The 19,823-nt window shown below is 44.8% G+C and overlaps 1 protein-coding gene across 11 annotated transcripts in view; it reads left to right on the top strand.

Moving 5' to 3' along the window:
* ZNF423 (zinc finger protein 423) overlaps positions 1–19,823 on the top strand; it is a 227,855-nt gene that overhangs the window by 66,405 nt on the left and 141,627 nt on the right. For 5 of the 11 annotated variants that reach the window (XM_021536121.4, XM_077786322.2, XM_085589571.1 and 2 more), the window contains 2 exons: positions 1,149–1,349; positions 5,224–5,304. In XM_021536121.4, the coding sequence (XP_021391796.2) occupies positions 1,149–1,349; positions 5,224–5,304 (282 nt within the window). Of the gene's footprint in view, positions 1–99; positions 1,044–1,148; positions 1,350–5,223; positions 5,305–9,789; positions 13,372–15,796 lie in introns of those variants that run through there. The other 6 variants (XM_085589570.1, XM_021536124.3, XM_085589574.1 and 3 more) reach the window with 4 other exon arrangements.

Below are 19,823 nucleotides of genomic sequence, written 5' to 3'. Positions count from 1 at the left end.
CTGAATGACTTCCCAAGTGTTCCTATCATGCTGACAGGGTGCATTAAGAACATGAGTGCTTGTGGAGGCAAGTGAAATAGTGCAGGTGTAGCACAGCTGGTCACCAAAGCTTGGCCACCATGGCTAGTGTGCCTAATGCATCCTTTGCTGCTGAGAGGGCAGCAGGGACTTACAAGGGAATTTTCAGCTCTGTGGCCTCTCCATAGAGCCCAGGCAAGAGTTGTCTGCAGTGCTGCATGGCCTGGCTTCAGGCACTTCTGAGTGTCCAAGTGGCTAAGGGGGTGTCCTGGAGGCAGAAGGATGTGGCTGCAAGCTTATCCCTCACAAAGGCCACTGAGGGTGTCCTGAGGGTAGTGAGCAGCTGTCCTGCCACCCTCTCTGTGGCCAGTGGAGAGCCAGCTGCCACCTGCACAGCCCTGTGGTGCTGGGCCCCCCACACTGGGGAGTTTTTGAAGCTGTCAGAGACCTCAGTCTCCCTGTGCACAAATGCAGATAAAAACTTGGGGGTGTTGGCAAAGATGTATGTGCTAGCCCACACTCTGGCCACAGACCAAGATAAAAAATATTGGAGAGACCTGAAGGTTAGATGTACTGTATCTGCTCTCAGCTAGGTCAGCACAATGTCAGGTTCATCTGTCCAACCAAGTGCTTCTCATTAGTTCAGCAAGACCTCTCATGTCCTGGGGTATGTGTGTGCTTTGGGATATTCAGCTAGAGCATCTTTTTTCGCTTGTTGTTACTAATATTGGGGCTTGGGGGCGGTGGGAAGAGGAGAGCACTGAGAATTAAAATTCAGCACATGCCTTTTCTTTGCGGGCTGTAATTAATCTTGCCAATTTTTAAAGCTTTGAGAATCTGGTTAAGTGATAAAACACTAACAACTTTATATGACAGAGTTAGAAGCTCCTGCTATACACCCACCAGAGAAGATTAGGAGAGAGTGTTTGCAGGATTCGCACTAAGCAGCAGAGAATACAGTTGAGAATTGTTGCACCACATGATATGAAAACCACATTAATATAATGAAAGGTGTCGGGAATAATGTGAGAGCGGCTGTAATTAAATGTATCTTAATAAGCGCAACATCCTTCTTAAAGCTCTTATTTTTCAGACCTTTCAAACTTAGCGGATGTTCTTGCTGTTGGCAGGTGGCCTGGGAGGAGAGCTGGAGAGCGAAGCGAAGGACAGCCGGGCCCTGGAAGAGAGGAACAGTGTGACGAGCCAGGAAGAGAGAAATGAGGAAGATGAAGACATGGAGGATGAGTCAATTTACACCTGCGATAACTGTCAGCAGGACTTCGATTCACTGGCAGACCTGACTGAACACAGGGCACACAACTGTCCTGGAGGTAATGTTAAACTAGCTTTACAGTTCTGACAGGTGGTTAGCTGGGTAATTGGACATAGCAACAGCTTGAGGCCTCAAGTGAGATTAAAGAATTAATAATGTAATTTTACAGTTAATGTAATTTTATTGTGGTGCCTTGGGTAGCCTTTGTTCACTCCTTTAATAAAATTAAAATAAAAGCAACAGCTTTCCAATTGGAATATGTCAGTAATTACGTTAGACAAAAATGTTGTGGGTTTTTTTAATACTAGAAGTTTCAGGCAGGTATTTTTCCCTCTCTCGCCAAATGTAGGAAGATTAAAAAAGTTAAATGACTGAAGTGTGCAAAACTCCCAGGAAAAAAGGCCTCTGAACCCCTAAAAGAACGTGATGATTCCCGAGATTAAAATTCATAGTGCGAGTTCTGTAATCCCACCCTAAAAATACAGCATTCTCCCTAGGTTATTATTACATTGCCTTTTGAATTTTCTGAAAGTGAGGATGGCATCAGCCTACGCTGATCTTGATTTTACTTTCTGTAAAGTAAGAACAAGCTCAGAGCACCGGTGTGAACAATTGCAACATACCTTGCTTTTCCAGGGCTGCCTCTGCATGGCCGGCGGTAGCAGCAGGTACTCAGCTGAGCATGCTAAGCCGATTTACAGGGGTAGGAAAAAGCTTTGCAGATTTTGCCAAAGATTAAATAAAATCTTAGGAGGGGGAGTGCAGAATATGTTCATATGTATTTAAATCAGGGATTCTTATCTTTCACCTTCCCAGAGTTGAATACTCTGCCATCACGTCTTCCTCCACACTCATCTAAATTATTTTTAGGCAGTTGCTGTTATGGCAGACGGGTAGGTCAAGGCTGGCAGAAGGGTTAGTTTCTCCTCTGGTGCAGCAGTATCCCATTATCTTTCCCCTGAGTGCATATTCCTCCTGGCCACTTAATTTGTTTTGTAATTAGTGTATGTTTTCTGCTCTCCTTTTTGGGCATAAGTAAAATGATCAGCCAAGAAAAAATACAGGGGATGGAATACACCAGGGAAGGAGGGTCAGGTGGAGGCTTTGGCTTGGTCTGACTCCCACCCCAAGAGCACCCTCCCTTGTCTCACTCTGGCTTGCAGAGGGGAGGACTCCCTGCTCTTGTTCCCATCTGCTTGCTGGGAGGAAGGACATAGGGATGTTGGGGCTTTTCCCATGCTTGCAGTTAGATAGGGATTGCAGTCCTAAGCCTGCCCCCAGGGCTCCTTGCTCTGCACTCTCCTTTAAGCCCTAGACAGGCTGCAAACTTGAAAGTGCGTAAAATCGAAAGGCCACTTCTTGCAGGGTAATTTCCCAGCCAGCTGACAGCCACGGCATGGGCCTGAGACTTCTGCACATGGCACTCTGCTGCAGGGGAGTAAGCAAGAACATGTAACTTTCTATTCAGAAAACCCCTTGTTTTCCAGACTGGAAGGCAGAGTGCACAGCCCATGTGGACACTGGGCCTTTCCAAGGAAGAAGCGCCCTGGGCAGCTGCTGCTCCATCACTGCCCCTTCTCCTCAAATTGTGCTGGGACAGCTGCTTATGGTGCTGGGGCTGAGCCCCACAAAAGGAGGCTCTTTAGCCCAAATGTCTGCTTGGCTCTGGTTCCCTGCGTGGCCCCCAAACAGCTGTAATGGCACAACTGGCAGAGGGCAGCGGGCACTGCTGATGGGATGCCAGGGCAGGAACATAAGGTTATGACAGGTGACAGCAGTGCTATGAAAAGGATCAATTCTTTTCCAGAGGCAAATCTGCATTAAAACATGGCAAACTAGAGATTCTATTCATGTAAACTCAGTCAGTGTTTTCACACCTCAGTTTTTTTTTTTTATCCTCAGTGTAGTATTTTAGTGAGACTAAGAAAAATAAATTGTATCTTTAGGGATATATCAAAATAATTTGTCAGTATTCCAATTGCTATTCTTGATTGCAGGTAGCATAATTTTGTCTTCTTTTGCTGTCTTCACATGTGTGGATGATTTACAAGGACATTTTGTCCCAAAAAGGCACCATGTAACTATCTGCATATACATGTTATAAGTGATAATTGTCTCCATGTGAGGATAATCCTTATTCCAGAACTAGAGTATCTGTTTTATATTTAGTTTAATCTAGTGTCCTGTAGTGATTTAAAGTAAATAGGAAGATTGCACTCATGTATTTTGGAATGAGAATGTTTCCATGAAGACAATCTGGAATATTGCTTGATATTCACATGCCTTACCTTGAGGAAAAAACAACCCTTTCAGATATACCAGTTTGATACGTGGTCTGATAATGATGAGAATTTTTGAGGAAAGCATGCAAAATGTGTGTCTTTGTTCAGTTCATCTAAAAAGATTTGCACCACCTGGGTGGAAAGCTAAGACTGCATTAGAAAGGTGTTGTATTTAAAGATCTTACCCTACAAAAAAGCTGTTTGCCTGTGTCCTTAGTTACCCTGCATTCCTTTTCCCTGTGATACCTGCCTGACACACCTGAGGGTGTAATGCGGTGCCTGACCTCTTGGCAAGTTAGATTTTCATGTCTTAATCTGAAGCAGGGCTTTCAGGCATGTCTACATGGCTCCAGATCAATACAGGTAATATTTGTAGTGATAATATCACCAGGCTGATAATACAACATAACTAATGACTTCCTTTGGGATACTGAAGTTAGGAAGGTATTGCAGCTCAGGAGTGTTGCAGGATTACAAGAGATCACTCCAAAGAACAGGATAAACCATCTATTTCACTGGAATCCCTTAGAAATTCATTACAGCGTGCTGAAGTTATAATACAGTTTGAACGGAGGTGCTTTGACATGTAAGGAAGTAACAAACAGCCATTCCCCCCCTTGCTTTTTCATGTATTTCAGACTTGTTTCTTTGAGGACAAAACACTGATGAAATCTAGACATCTCTGGTAGCATAGGTGCATGGCATTCCTTTTGATGTCAGTGTAGTAGAGATGTTCTCCTTCTGACAGAATTAGGTGCCTTTTATACCTTTTGCTCATGACTGATGTCTGTGATTGCAGGTTGTAGGTTCCTGGTGTCTACAGGGATCTGAAAAAGGCCTAAATGGGGGCAGCTTGTACCAAAAGAACATCACATTTCCTTACTGGCTTATATATTCCCTTGTTTCCCATTTTGCCCCCACAAATGTGCACTCCTGCAGCAGTCCTGGAAGCAGTGCCTTAAACTGTTTCTTTAAACGGCAGCATCTTGAAAAATACTCTGAGAACAAATAAAAACACCTAGTGTTATAAACTGGATGTGTTAATATTTTAAAATTGCTTTAAAACTCACTGGTATCCCATATCCCCTAAACTAGAGAGAGCTTAGTAATTGCCATTGGCATCATGTGCAGCCTTTTTAATATGTGTTTTTGCATGCTGCTGTTACAGTGTAAGTGTAGCATGATGCTATCTTACAGTGTTAGTGACAAGAGTAAAGAACTACATGTGGATTTACAACTTACTGTGTCCTACAACAAGCACCAGAGGCTCCCTACATCAAGAAACTATTCTGTGATAGATCACTGTCTGGTGGCTGGTGCCAGGTGTTTTGTTGTCTGACAAAAAGTGGCTAAAAAGTCACAAGCTTTGTCATTTGGCTTGTGTGTTTAATCCTGCATTAATCTGGGTTTAGCTCCAGTATTTTATTGTGGTTTTTTTTTTTTTTTTTTTTCGATTTTTTTTTGCTTCCTCCACCCTTTTCCTCCCATGGGTCAGAATAGTCTCAGGTAAAGTTGTTTCTTCAGATTCTCAAGTGAATGTAGTAGAGGTTTTAAAGCAAATTAGCACATCAGTGAAGCGGACAGAAGTAGGTTTTGGCTGAGACTCTGAGCATTTCATGAGGTCCTCTTCTGTTGTTGATAACTTTACAGGTTGTCTGTTTCAAACAGCAGCAGAGCTATATATGGATATTGCCAGCTTGGAAGCAGCTGATTTTTCTAAACTACTGTACGGTAGGAACTAGTTTATAATTAAAGTCTTGCAGTTGCTTCTTTTAAATGCCCTGTAACTTGTAGGCTTACGTTTGAAGCGAGGTACTGTAACTGTTTCATACTAGTGTATAATTTTGCATTTTCTTTTATTTCACCTGCTACAAGAATTATAATTGCCATGCAACCCCATTTGTGGGATGCTTATCCAGAAACACATATACAGCAGCTTGTCAACAGTATCTCATGAATGTTTTTGTCAGGTGGCATTTTTTACTTCCCACTGACAAAGAGAGATGTCTTATATGCATTTCCAAAATTAGCCCTTCCCAAAATTGTAATCTTTGTTTGCACCTGATTGGCAAATCAGTCACTTCTCTCTCTTTTTGCTGCTGCTTTTTTTACATCTTTAAATTAATGAATTACTGATTGTCCTCCACAAAAGAAACTGAAATACAGTTGTGAAAAAGCAGTGTGGAAACTTAATTATACACCTAGTTTATACAGCTGTGTGTCTAATGACCTACTGGCCCTAATTACTGTGTTGTGGTTCAGTCTGAGTGCTCTTGTCCTTGCCAGAATGCTGCTCCTTTCTCTTAACCTGACTAGTGTTTCAAGCTTAAAAAAATAACAAATTTCCTTTTTTTGTTCTTTTCTGCGTTGTCGTGCTGAAATGCAGTTTCCCTTCTTTCCAGAGGTCATAGCAGTGTTTTAAAATTGGCACCAGAAAAGCTCGGTAATTTCACAAACTGTAAAAACATGGATTTTCCCTGGAGTCCTCAGTTCTTGCTGTCCAGATCTGAAAATGGGCACCGGGGCAGTGTTTTTATTGTCAATCACTTGAAGGACTGCAAGTGCAGGCTCCTGTCCTTAGTTTGTCACAGATGTCCCCTCTCCAGGTGCAGGGAGAGCACAGGGCTCCCCAGGGCTTGGCAGCGCCTTGGCCACAGTGCCCAGGTGCTGCACATCTCCCTGCATGTGCTGCACATCTCCCTGCAGTCAGTATTTGTGCCCTCCGTGCTGAGAGCTCTGAAACCCCACATTGGTGCAGGGGTACACATGGCAGGGTGGTCTGGGGTCTGGCTCCCCTGCCTCCTGTCATCACACAGGTGCTGTTTGAGTTTACCTGGATGTTCCCAGCCAGCCTGAAAAGAGGCTTTTTCAAGGACTTCTGCTTGCACGTGCCCGAAAATCAGTGTGCTGATAAGGAGCTGTGCTGACTGGCTTGCTGTGCAGGTGCTCAGCGAAATACGCATTTATCGTGTAGAACATAAAGCACATTCTCACATCTGAATGGGGATCTGAAGACAAACAGAAGCACAGATGCAAATCTCAAATGTCAAACAGGGCCTACAGCACCTCTGGCCATGCCGAGGTTTTGCAGCGCATCCCGTGCAGCGTGTGCTGAGGCACCAGCGCTGGCTCTGCCCCCACACGCGGCAAATGTGCTTCGGCGTCGTGTGTCGTGTACTGCGCGTGTCTGACAAAGTTGTGCCAAGCGTTGTGCTCCCTGACAGTGCTGCTTGCCCGTCAGATCGGAGGGTCGACACAGGCAAAGGTAGGTGAGAACCCCAGGTGTGTGACCCTGCGCTCAGCCCCTTGGCACGGCGAGGTGCCAGCGGGGCTGAGCCTCAGCTCTTCTTCCTCTGTCTCTGCTGGATTTTCAGCCATGCCAGTGGCCGTAAGGATTGATGGCGGGGCGACATGCGAGTTTCAAACAATGCCTGCTGGCCGTAAACACCCAGCTGGGGTTTGCTGTGCGGCCTCCCAGAGGTGTCCCCGAGCGCGGAGCCCACGGCAGATCCGCGCGGGGCCGGCGCGCCGGGCCGGGCAGTGCGCTGGCTGATAAGAGTGTGCCAGGTGCCGGGCGCCATCCCCTGCCAATCGCCACGGCCACCTTTGTGCCAACCCCCTGGGGATGGTGGCGAGGGAGGCAGCACCAGGCACTGCGTGTGCAGATAGGAGCGCTGCCAGCGCGGCTGCGGCCGGCTTGGTTGAGTGTTACCAAAACCCCTGGCAGGAGGGAGGTAATGAGCTCTCCCCACCCCTTTCTGAGCTCCCACATAGCCAGCAGTCACTGATGGCCTGTCTATGCATTCTGAGGCTGCACAAAATTTCTTAGCAATGATGACGTCTTTCCTCAAGCAGCATATGTTTTTCACACAAGAAGACCATTTTCCTTGTCATTTTTAAACATATGGCCCAGTGAGGAGCTGAGGATGACAAGTTAGCCTGCTTGTATTGGCAAGGGACCGTTTAATTCTTACTACTTTAATTGAGTTCTTTTATCTGTTTTTATCTAGTTCATAAAGTAGTCTGCAAAGTAAGCACAGGTATGCATGGAAGTGGATAAAAGAGAAAGTGGGTGCATGTTTCAAATGAGGCCTCTTAAAGGAAACGTGTCCTTTGGAGATCTTGAACAGGTTGCCCCTGGCTGGCTGAACAGCCAGTCTCTTCTCCTTCACTGCACCAGCAACAGAGAGATGCACAGAGACCGAAGCACCCCAAATGCTGTGAAGCAGGAGCTGTGCTGGGTGCTGGCCATGGAGCTCCTGTGTGCAGCAGGAGCTGCATTTGGGAGCTGGAGCCTGCCTGATCCCCCTGCACCAGCTCAGGCCTCACACAGCAATTCTGGGGTGCTGGAGCTCCACCTCCCCTTCTCCTCCTCTTGCTTCAGATTTCTGTTTGCAAGGGTAATCCATTGCCATGGTACAGCAGAAGGAGGTTTGTGGGGGTCTACATAGGGCAGGTTTGTTTCTCAGCATACAGAAATCGAAGTAAATAATGAATGGGTTATGGGTTTTAGGAAAAAAAAAAAAAAAGAAAGAAAAGAAGGAGGGAGGGGTTTCAGTGGAAAGAGTTCCTTCCCAGGCTGGAGACTGGTGAGAGCTACACGAGCAGCTGTGCCTACAGGAAGGCCTGTTTGCCATACACAGGTCCCAGCATTCAGAGGGTTGTAGACAAAACCCAGTATATGAAACTCAATTCAGGACTGCAGTGAAGATAGCCTGGAGACTACAATAGATATGTGCTTGTTACAAAGACACCTTTAATAAAGCCTTAGAGAGCTGAATGGAGGATGTGATGGGGTTGTCCTGTCTCAGATGGACAAGAGCATGGATTATTTCTATAATGGCTAGGACACTGCTGAAGGGCATGCACTGCCTTCGTGTGGGTTGTTGAGGGACAAAACTGATGGCCATATCAACAGCCTTGGCAGATTCAGAGCCATCGAGCTCTTCAGACTGCACATGTAAGCAGTGAAAAAGAGCTGAATGGAGAGTTTGGGGTTTTTTCCTGCTTTCTTCCCCTATCCCATCTCAGACAATTGGGAGAATACTCTTCATATGAGGATGGCTGTACTGAGCCAGCCTGATGGTCCCATCATGCTGTTTTCCCAGGACATTTTTCTAGCTGTCAACAAACTTACCTAAGCACTTTGTGGTGCTTTTTATTTAATTTTTTTTCAGACAATCTTCCATGAATTTCCATTTTGAAGTGCAGTTAGCTTTTCCTGTGGTGGGAATCCAGAGTTCAACTATGCATTGGGGAAAAGCATCACCTTTTGTTCACTTCACTTTTGTCACCTGCTTTCAGTTGATACTCTGGTTCTTCTGGTGAAGGAGACAGTGTGCAATTGCCCCTTTTCTACCTTCTCCATCCTCTCATGCCTGAGCAGGCTTATTTTGCTGCTCCCTCCCACCTCTGAGTCCCTGTTTGCAATCCTCTTATTGATACTTGGTGTACCTTGGCCCAGAGTAGGAGAGAGGGATGTCGTGAGGCATGGCTGGTGGGAGAGTGAGGGGTCAGCTATCTCGTCCGTCACTTGTGCCAGAGATGAGCTCACATTGGTGTGTCTGTGCTGGCTCCCAAGCAGGAGGTGAGGACTTGCCCTCGTGTGAAGACCTGGCAGACAGAAAGATGGTGTCTGGCCACGTAGGGGAAAAACAATTAAGACTTCAATGTTTATTAAGAAAAAAGCAACCAGCAGTGCATTTCAAGCACTCATCACACAGCATAATTTTGCTGTTGGAAGTAGTGGGATTAAACAAGTCTTTCTAATGTTGATTTCTTTGAATTTGCAGCATATAATTAAAACAAAATCAATTAAAAACGAAGGAAGTGTGTGTACAAACATTGTCAAGAATTCCTATCTTTCATTTTTTAAAAACAAGCTCTAGAAAAAATCCCCACAGAAGTTCTGTAGTGCATATTTGAATGCTTTTGTTGTAGCCTCATTAAACTTGGCTTGTCTGCAGATACAGCTGGCATGTTATTAACTGTGCTCCAGGCTTGGGGAAGCCAGAAAGCAGCCTCCACCCCCTGGTGCCGGCTGGCTTTAGGGAAACCTGCCAGCATGGGTTGGTCCTCTTCAGCTGGCTGGCTTTGGGAGCCCTGCTGGAGCATCTCCGCGTGGCCCTGGGCGCAGGAGCGCGGCCCGGCCTGCCTGGAGTGCCGGCCGGCGGGAGGGCAGCGCGGGTGCCCCGGGAGCGGCGGGGACCCACCCGGCTGCGTGTCCTCCCGGGACAGCCTCAGCCGGGTGCCCGTGTGCTCCGCGGGCGTCTCACGCCTGTCTTTGCTGTAGCTGGCAAGAAGCAAACTAGGGATCGTCTGCCAAGCGGTTCCTCTGTTCTCAACAAACTGCGTGTTGGACTGAACCACTCAAATAAACTGAATAAGGGAAACATTTTCTCTGCACCTGCTGGAGAGGCTGTTGCTCTCTAAGCTGGGCTTGCACATCAGAGGACCTCCATCAGAGGTCCAAGCAGCTTCTGACTTTCTTCAAAGCTTTGGCAGCAAGTGTGTACATTTTGAATGCTGTTTCATGTAAGTAATTTAATAGGTGCTTTTAATAGTAGGGTAAGTGTTATAATTTCATATTCAATTTAAAATTGTTGAAAATATACTCAGTAGAAATTTAAGTAAACGACATATTAAATATAGATAATGTTATTCAAACATCTTGCTTATTACAAGCAGTGTTCATTGTCTTAACTAATGAAAAATTGATTTGGCATTTTCAAGGCACTTGATCTGTTCATGCTAAATACTTTGTAGGGCATTCAAGCACTTTGTAATCTTTAAGCATTCTTGCAACCCCTTCCTAAAAATTGTGCCCCTTCCTATAAATTTGTATTTTTATCATCATGAAATTAAAGACTTTTCATTCTAATATGGCTTAAGTTTTGACTGCTACTGGACTGCTTCCTTCCTCCCTTCTGTCTTTTGCCTTATGCTGGTAAAAGGTTTGTGTTGTTTTTGGGAGCAGCCGTTGCTGACAATTAAAGGGATTGATTTTTAGTCTGTGCAGCTCCCAGATCTGGTGCCCTATGGAGCTGAAGAAGCTTTATGTCAACATGAGGGGAACAAGAGGTCAGCATTTGGGGGAGATCTCAAGACCTTTCCCATTAACAGCCTGAATTATTTTGGATGAAAATTACTGTGGCTGCATTGATTTGCCTAATGACATGCATGAAATTGGTTGAACAGCCAAGGTCTTTAATCCAGGTGGGTTTTGTTGCTGGTGACATCAGTAATGGTGGCAGTGAACTTCCTCTTGAAAGCATCATTTTTTTGGCGTGTGGGTCAGTCTCTTCCTTGGGCTTTCTTGAAAATCGTTCTCAGCCATAATGATGAAAGACTTTTTGGCTCCTCTTTTTGTTGCTACTCAATTACTGTTATACTTGCTGAGGAGGACATAAGGAAAGGCTGAAGAAGCCCATTGCTTTTCTCTTCTCCAGGGAATCTGTTACATTAAACATTTGAATAGATTTTTCAACATAATTCCCAGTCATTTCCTCTGCAGTGAACTCAGTTCACTCATGCAGACTTTATACTTAATGATATCTCTTAAAATAAATGAGATTTGATATAATTTATACTAAATGGTCATTTTGGAAATCTACATCTACTAATTATTCATTAGAAAGTTTGGAAATACAGAAGTAAATTTCCTTTATGAATTCACAGTGTACAGAAATATAAATACATACACACCTGTGTTTACTTTCTTTCAGCAAAACTGAATAGAGGTAATTTACTGGACTCCAAGAGTAGTGTAAGCAGGTTTGAAGTACGTTATTCAATCTTCATCAAAGCTTTCCATAGCAACCAACCAAGCCCAAACCAGCCAAAAATCCAGTCTCCATCTAGGGCAGTTATTTATGGTAGTACTTAGGTTGTGGTCTGTATCTGCACCATTTGGGATTGTGCTTTTGTGCGTTCCGGCTGTGTGTTTGGAGTGGCCACTCTCTGCCCTTTCCTCTCCCTGTTGCCTGTGCATGTGTCCCTGTGGTCCCTCCTCAAAGGCTTTTTCCTTCTTGCTCCTTTCTGGACTGTCCCATTTTGCATCTTGTTCCCAGCAGTCTCCTCTCTGTTGCTGTGCTGGTATTGGCCCTTTCCCAGCCCTGCACGAAACAGTCATTCACAGTTTATCCACTTAAGGGACACCTTGCTGTGTTACTGGTTTCTCCTTGACTCCCAGCTGCAGTTGTTCTCTTGTCCATTTTCCAGAGCTGGCTCTTCCTTGGAGCTCTGTGCACTTGCAGAGCCTTCCTTGAACCATCCTGTGGGGACTGGCAGATCTCCTCGGGTGCTGGGAGAAATCACCCTGCTCTGTGTGCTGCTTCAGAGGCAGACCCAGCTAGGTTCAGATGAACTAAAGACATGTGCTAGTCAAATCTTTGTTCACAAAACTGAGAATATTATTTACTTTGCATTCAGACTGCATCCAGTTCCAACCTGGATAGCTGCTTGATGTCACTTTACAGACCATAACAACTCCTCCTTCTCTCACAGACACTTCTCATGGTTTGTTTTACAAGAGCTGTTTCATGTAGGAACTGTATTCCAAGGAATTTCAATGGTATTGAGTGTAACTGGGTTTGATTTGGACCAGGGCCTCTGGTACATGTAAATAAAGCAGATAGTATTCCTTGCTTTTTATGGAGGATAGACTTATCTTTAGGAAGCAGTCATGATGCTGTTGCACTCTTCTCACAAAATAAGACAAATTCAACCCAACATTTAAAACAAAAGGAAATGAAACTGAGTAGCATTTTCTTGTTTCATAACTTAAATGAGAGAATAGTGAATTTTTTGCCTGTCAGAGAAATGGAAATGGGAGGGAAGATGCTTTCTCTCCATAACTAGGTATGCACATATGTATCTGTGATGTACAAAATGCCTCATTTTAGGTTAATCAGTTCAGTACTGAAGACATGACTAGCTAAAATTGACTATTGAAAATAACATCATTACTTTGGGGAGAATTTCTCTCAGTTAGAAGAGAAATGAGGAAAGCCGATTCTTAACAGCAAGTTGGGGGAGAGTGATTCTGTAAGTAGGATTGGAGTTGGAAAAAGTGCAATCAGAGTTAGCAAAACTCCCTGTTTTTCCAGAGGCTGCCACAGTAATTGGCCGTGCACGTCCAGATTGCTGAGTGACAGGCAGGAAGCTCAGCTCTTTGAGAGCTTGGCCTCTCTGAGCAGAGAGGAGAGGAAAGGAAGGGAGGATGGGGAGAAAAAACAATTTGTGAACTTGCCCCTTTTGAGATAGCAACTGCTCTTCTCCTGTGCCCAGGATCACTGCAAACAGCCAGCAGCTGTGTCCCACTCTGCTTTTGCTGTCAGCGAATGTCACTGCAGAAACCTCCGTAGTTTGAAGGAGCCACTGTTTGTACACAGGGAGTAGAGGAAACTCATGGAAATTTTGTGGTGTGTGGGCTGCTCTGGATTTTACTGTGAGGATGGAAGATCTTCACAAATGTTTTAAATTAGGCTATCCTTGATAAGTCTAATGGTATGGGCCCTAACCAAAATTTCAGGGGGAAAAAAAAAAGTTGCTCTGTTAAAGCAGACATGAAAAACAATGAAGGGCTTAACTTTTGTCCTTAGGGTGATAAAACAGCACCACACAGCTGAAAATCAATCTGACCTTCACCCACGTGATGCTGTTGTCTCAGTCTGTCTTTCATTTCCTTTGGTTGAGTGAAGGCCACGGCATTCAGTAGGGAGAAAAGCCAGAGGGAGGTGTGGAGAATCCTGTTTTCTCTGGAAAGGCTTCGGTGCTTGCATAAGTTCCCTCTATAAAGTGAGTTGCTGTAAAACTTTGAGTTATTTCATTAATATAATTTTAAAAAATTGTTCTTCTTTTAATAGGCAGTAGTCGCGTTAAGGTAAAGAAGATATGTGCTGTAAAAAAAAAAGGTGTTTGTGATATAAAACATTCTGTTTTAATTAAACCTAGAGTTAGTTGGTGTTTTGAAATGAAGGCTTCATGCAGCAACAGGAAACCTGCACATTCATTTAAAACACAGAAATTTGTACCCAAAGGGGAGAAAAAAGGCAATTATATTTTCTAGAGATATTTGAACATTGTGTTGCGAGGTTTGCACAAAGAAAAGGTACCCAGATACCAAGATATTTACATAAATAAATCAACAATTAGGGCTTGTGTATAAGCAATATTATTGATTTTCCAAACAGAGGTAACAATTTCAATTTGTGAATTACTCATTTTGCACATCTTGCAGAAGTGGTTCCCACCTCATTTTTGTGAAGATAGAGAAGAAACTGAATGAATGGGTAAAATCTGTCAGAATTGAATTCTACTAAACAACAGAATCAAGGCAAGGGGAAACTAAATGCATAAGCACATCTTGATGTTCTTTTTTGACATCTTGAAAGCAATTAAAAGTGCAATTCATAGCTGCTCATCCAATCCCCTGCTCCTTCCATCCTTGTTGAATTTCAATGCAGCTGAGATTCTCTTGGAAAACAGTAAGTTTTCCACACTGGTTTTACAAGACTAAGATTACTGTAAATTCTGCCTACCCTGAACTGCAGATTTTCTGATTCATCTCATTACACACGGAAAATGTCCTTTCATGTCAGTCATAAACTACTCTGTTACTTTATATTTTTTGTGCCATATATTCCCTAGCTACTGTAGGACGGAGATGGGGAGGGCTACCCGTTATTTTCTTTGTTCAATAATTGTTGCCTGTTTTAGGAAGGTCTATAAGAAAAGTCATCTTGTTAAAAGATAATGGCAGAGATTGGATGTGGCTGCAGAGATAAATCTCTGCTTCATAAAGGTTAAGAATTCAACAATTTGTTCATTAATCTATTTGGAATAATGGATATTAATTTGTGACTGTTGCATTTTATTTGTGTGGTTTATCTGACATACTGACCATTGCAGGTGGTTTTACATGGTATTAAAAACCCCAAAATGGTAAACAGAAAAGATGTTGGGACCTTTCCCTGGCAAGCTCCGCTACTCAGGTCTCCGTGCGATATGCCAAAATGCTATTTGCATAAATATAGAATTTAATAAGTTATCATTCTGATTAACGTCATTAACTGCTTAACTACTGTAGAAATTGGCTTCCAAAGTTGCTTTTTGGTAGCTGTTGCTGTCCACGTCATTCCATTTGCTGTCTCACTGGGGATAATGGTATGCAAGGGAAAGCAAGAAGGTCAAGGATCTTTTTGTTTAGTCTCTTTGCACATTAAAAGTTCTATTATGTGTTTGTATTGCATGTGGTTTCCAGTCGGTTGGCTACAATGCTTTCAAGATCCATTGATGATGAGTTTGTGAAGCTAAATATATCTTGTGGATTATGACTACCAAGCTATCACTTCGTGGAGCAGTCAGGGCCAATATTTAACAAGTGTTTTTCAGAATGAGGAATTTAGAAATTGAGTCAAATGATCTTACAAAAGGGGTTAACAGAAATGCCAGTACAGAAGGTGAGAGCACATGCTAAGCCTTGTGCTAGCTGTGGGGGTGTTTGGGGCTCTGCTATGCTGTTTGTGGGGGAAATGGTTCATAGGTTGGGGTTTTTATGGGTTTTCTGGGGGCTGGGGAGGGCTGTAGTATTGTTGTGAATGACACAGCGGCCACAAAGCTGAATGGGTTGAAAAAAAGTTATGTCCTCTCCAGCCATCCCCTTCTGCCCCGGAAAGGCATGGGTGCAGCGCGCTCCCCCCAGGACTGAGCACGGCTCCTGTGGCTGTGCCCTGTCCCCCCAGGACTGAGCACGGCTCCTGTGGCTGTGCCCTGTCCCTGTAGGACTGAGCACGGCTCCTGTGGCCGTGCCCTGTCCCCCCAGGACTGAGCACAGCTCCTGTGGCCGTGCCCTGTCCCCCCAGGACTGAGTGCAGCTCCTATGGCCGTGCCCTGTCCCCCCAGGACTGAGCATGGCTCCTGTGGCCGTGCCCTGTCCCTCCAGGACTGAGTGCAGCTCCTGTGGCCGTGCCCTGTCCCCCCAGGACTGAGCATGGCTCCTGTGGCCGTGCCCTGTCCCCCCAGGACTGAGTGCAGCTCCTGTGGCCGTGCCCTGTCCCCCCAGGACTGAGCACGGCTCCTGTGGCTGTGCCCTGTCCCCCCAGGACTGAGCACAGCTCCTGTGGCCGTGCCCTGTCCCCCCAGGACTGAGCACAGCTCCTGTGGCCGTGCCCTGTCCCTCCAGGACTGAGCACAGCTCCTGTGGCCGTGCCCTGTCCCCCCAGGACTGAGCACAGCTCCTGTGGCCGTGCCCTGTCCCCCCAGGACTGAGCACAGCTCCTGTGGCCGTGCCCTGTCCCCCCAGGACTGAGTGCAGCTCCTGTGGCCGTGCCCTGTCCCCCGCGGCTGCCAGGGCGGCCGGGCTCCGCTGAGACCTCACTGCTGCTCCTTGCCCGACATTTAAGGGAATGCAGAACCAGACTGCAGGATGCAGCCGTGTCTGAAGGGCTGGCACAGCCGCCTTGCTTGTTTTCACTCTCTAGCTAGTAGACTGACCTTTTAAAAAACACAGTTTCAGCTGCTGTGAAACACTGACAATAGCTTTAATAGATTTCATTTTAGAATTAAATAGCTCTGGTTCCATTTCGATAATGTAAACTAGCAGTCATGAGCATGCTTTAGCTGATTGTTTCAGGCTGTGTACAAACTGAGGCAGACGTCACTGCCTCCTTGCCAGGGGTTAGCGCAAGATGCTCACTTTCTTTAAAAATGAAAGCAGAGATTTTTATTTTTTTTAAGCAATTTGTGTTCTGACTGACTTCTTCTGTGTACTTTCACACCTGTCAAGTGAATTCAGAGTGCTTGTTCCCAAGGGCAACCTGACATCTGGGAAATTCTGCCTCGGCCCCAACTGGTCCCCTTTGAAGCACCTTTGGTATTTTGAATTGAAATTGTGTTACACCATCACACATCATCCTTTGCATTATTCTGTTCTGCTCCAGTATACCCCTGCTTTTATAAATTTCAGTTTAAGTCTTGTTCTTGGGCTGTTTCAGGAGTGCTGCAGTTATCTGTAAGCTATCTTGCTTTTTGCTGTGGGGCTGGTAAGCTCAGAAACATCTGCAGGCAGGGCCAGTCCAGCTTGCTATTCTTCAGAGAATATTTACAGAGTTTCATAAGGCTTGGACCCATACCCACACCCATCCTAGATGCAGTGTCTACAGATTTATCCCCAGAGCCTCTTACAAGCATTGCTTGTATTACTATCTAGAGCTATCCCACTGCAGAAATCCTCAGGAGAGAGAAGTGGACAAGAGTACTCAGAAACATCTGTTAAAAATTCAGACAAACACTCCACTGTCACTAGAAGCAGTTGGGACAGGACTAATGAAATTTACCATGTGGTGCTACAGCAAAAAAGGGCCTTTTTTTTGTTCCTTCACTTTTCCTTAAAAATGGATCGTTTAGTCAGTAGATACAGAAAAATGCCTCTGCAGAGCACACTTGGGGTGTATAGCTGCTTGTAACCAATGTCACAAACTGACTCCAGAGCCAAGCCTTGTGGTCTTGTGGGAGCACTGTTTCCCGAGTGCTCACATTTGATTCATCACACGCTTTCTACTTGTTTCAAGAAACCCTGCATTAATTGTGCAGACCTAGAAAGTGGTGACATTAGGAAATAAATTGACTTCAACATGACTTTTCCATTGCTTGGGCAAAAAAGAAGAAAAAGTTGCTGCAACAAATCTAATGGATGAATTCTCTTAACTGGTTGCTCTTTTGTGTGTAGCTACATTCTGGATTCAGTGAGTACTTGATAAATACTGTCATTTGTCCTTGATGATGTGTCATGAAGTTACAGGCAATTTGGCAGAGAAAATAAGTTTTCTTGAATATGAGGCCAGACTTGTGATGATGTGTTTCTCCACTGAAGTCCAGCTCAGCCCTCCACCCGACCCCATTCCCCACAGAGCACTCTCATCCCCCCCTTCCCATCCTTTGCTTACCAGCAGGACAAGAAGCAGGATGAGCGGTGCTGTCTGGCGGGGTGACACACGTGTGCTGATTGCCTGGGACAGGCCCCAGAGCAGGGATAAGTGCTGACTCTGCTCTTAGCCTTTCTCTCAGCAGAGACATGAACTGGGGTCTCTGCCCTACCCAATCAAAGGCAAGTTCACCAATCCTAGAGAAACTCAATTTCTATCCGAGAAACTCAATTTCTCTCATAGCCCTGTATCTGCAGGATGGTGTGATTCAAAAGTTAATAGGAAGGGACAAACAGTTAAGACATATGACAGGCAATATGATGATATAAACCTTGTTTTCTTAGGATGCCAGGCTGAAAAAATGAACACAAAGCTCCTGAGAATAATTGAGTCATCTCAGATTGAGACTTGATGGACAGTGTTGGCTTTGTTATCACTCTGCAGGTAATGAGGGGATAGGGTTAGGGAGAATTTCCAGAAAAGTAGGGGAGTTGTTATTAGAAGGGTAAAGCTTCCACTGCCACGCATCCCCTGTAGTGGACCCTGCATTACCCTGGTCCCTCCTCCTTTTGGGAGCCTTTTGAGGAAAAGTCTTCTGTGACAGGAACATCTCTCAGGTCTTTTAATCTGTGAGCTGCCAGGTGAAAGAATGGGGCTAGGGAACAAAAGACGCTCAGATACTGCAGACAAGCTTTTGTAGGATCTGCCACGTCAGCTGTCTCTTATAAGGTCTGCTGTATTTTCTGTTGATGGTGCTTTTCCCCTGAGGATTTTCCCACACCTGGGAATGCCTGCCATAAGCCGCACTGATATTTTCCTCAATGCCTTTTATTTCTGTGTACAGATGGAGCTGGGATATCACACACTGTCCTTGTCCTTATTCTGTTCTGCTCCTTGGCAGTCACAGCTTTCCTGGCTGGAAGCTTTCATCCTACCTCCCTCTCAGCCCTTTTCAGGAGGGGCTTTGCAATTATTTATAAGCTAGCTTGTCCTGTTTTCTGACATTTTCAGTGTAGTCTGTAGGAGAGTAAAGCTAAGTATGTGTTCTCTGGTTTTACAGGGAGCAGAAAACTTGAAGTAAACGTTGGTGGTCTGAGTTAGCAAGATATTCTTCATTTTTTAGGGTGTGTGGGGGGGGACCCTCCCTTTAAATCAAAGGTCTTCTGGGTGGAAATTGTTCTAGTGGCCTGTAACTACCGCTTGCCTTTAAAGTGTTTGGAGATCCTGGAGAGGCAGGCAGCTCACTTGCATGCTTATCAAGGGGAGGCTGGCTGTCCTGCTTATCTTGTATTCCTGCTCCCCATTCCCAAGTGGGTTTTTTCTCTCCTTCCTCTTGTCACGTGTCAGAATAAGACATCCTGTGATTTACCTCATTCACCTTCCATTTGTGTGTTGAGGCTTGAGATTTTTCACAATACAAGAGGCAAAGCTATAATGATTTGGGCCTCAGTACTGCTGGAGGCATCTTTAGATTTTTTGTCTGAGATAAATTTCTATTCAGGCTGAAGAGAGCAGCATTTTCTTGCTATGCTGCTGCAAATAGGTGGGCGGGGTGGCTAACTTTTTTTCTGGAAGTAGTAAAGTGGACTGCCTTGTCTGCTGCCTAGTGCTACAGATGTACTTACTTGTATAGTGTATGGTGTACTTACTAAGTCTTTCCCTCCTCTACCACATTGCTGTTTGGTTGCCTACATGCATATGTGAGAGAGAATTATAAGTCTTCCAGCTACCTTCTCTTCCAAAGACAATTAAAATACAAAGTCTCTTCTAAAAAGAAATATATACCCCCTCCAACCTTATGAATACAGAAGTTGAATTTTTTTCTGTTGCTTTCAAGCTACCTTGTATAAAAACTGATGGTTACAGCTGAATCTCACTTTGAGTTTTTCATTAAAACTGTTCAAAGCAAACTACAGGGTGGAGGATTTTCTGTGAGCCAAAACTAACCTCCGTGTTCCTGCCAGTGAATCTGTATTGCCAAATTTCACACAGCCGTGTTCTCTAGCACCTCCTTTGAACATGAGTGTGGTTCTGGAGGCCGTTTTGAAGCTTCCACTTGAAACACTCTCTGTGAGCTAGTGGAGCATTTTCTGGCACTTAAGGTTCTGTATCTGGTAGCTGTCTGTGCTATAGAGGGCAATGAGTCATGGCTTGCTAAAGGAGAAAAAAGGATTTCTTAGAAAACCTTTCAGAAAAGCTGAGGTGGTTTTTCAACTGGAAATGCTGGTGGTGTCTGTGGTGGAATTGGTGTGGCAAGTTACCTCTGCAGTATTTCTAAGAATTACAGGTAGTGTAGTGACTCATCTGAATACCCTTTTTGTATGA

The sequence above is a fragment of the Lonchura striata genome, chromosome 11 (assembly GCF_050655825.1).
Source record: "Lonchura striata isolate lonStrDom1 chromosome 11, ASM5065582v1, whole genome shotgun sequence".
Classification (NCBI taxonomy): domain Eukaryota; kingdom Metazoa; phylum Chordata; class Aves; order Passeriformes; family Estrildidae; genus Lonchura; species Lonchura striata.
This window is presented reverse-complemented; position numbering and strand designations above follow the sequence as displayed.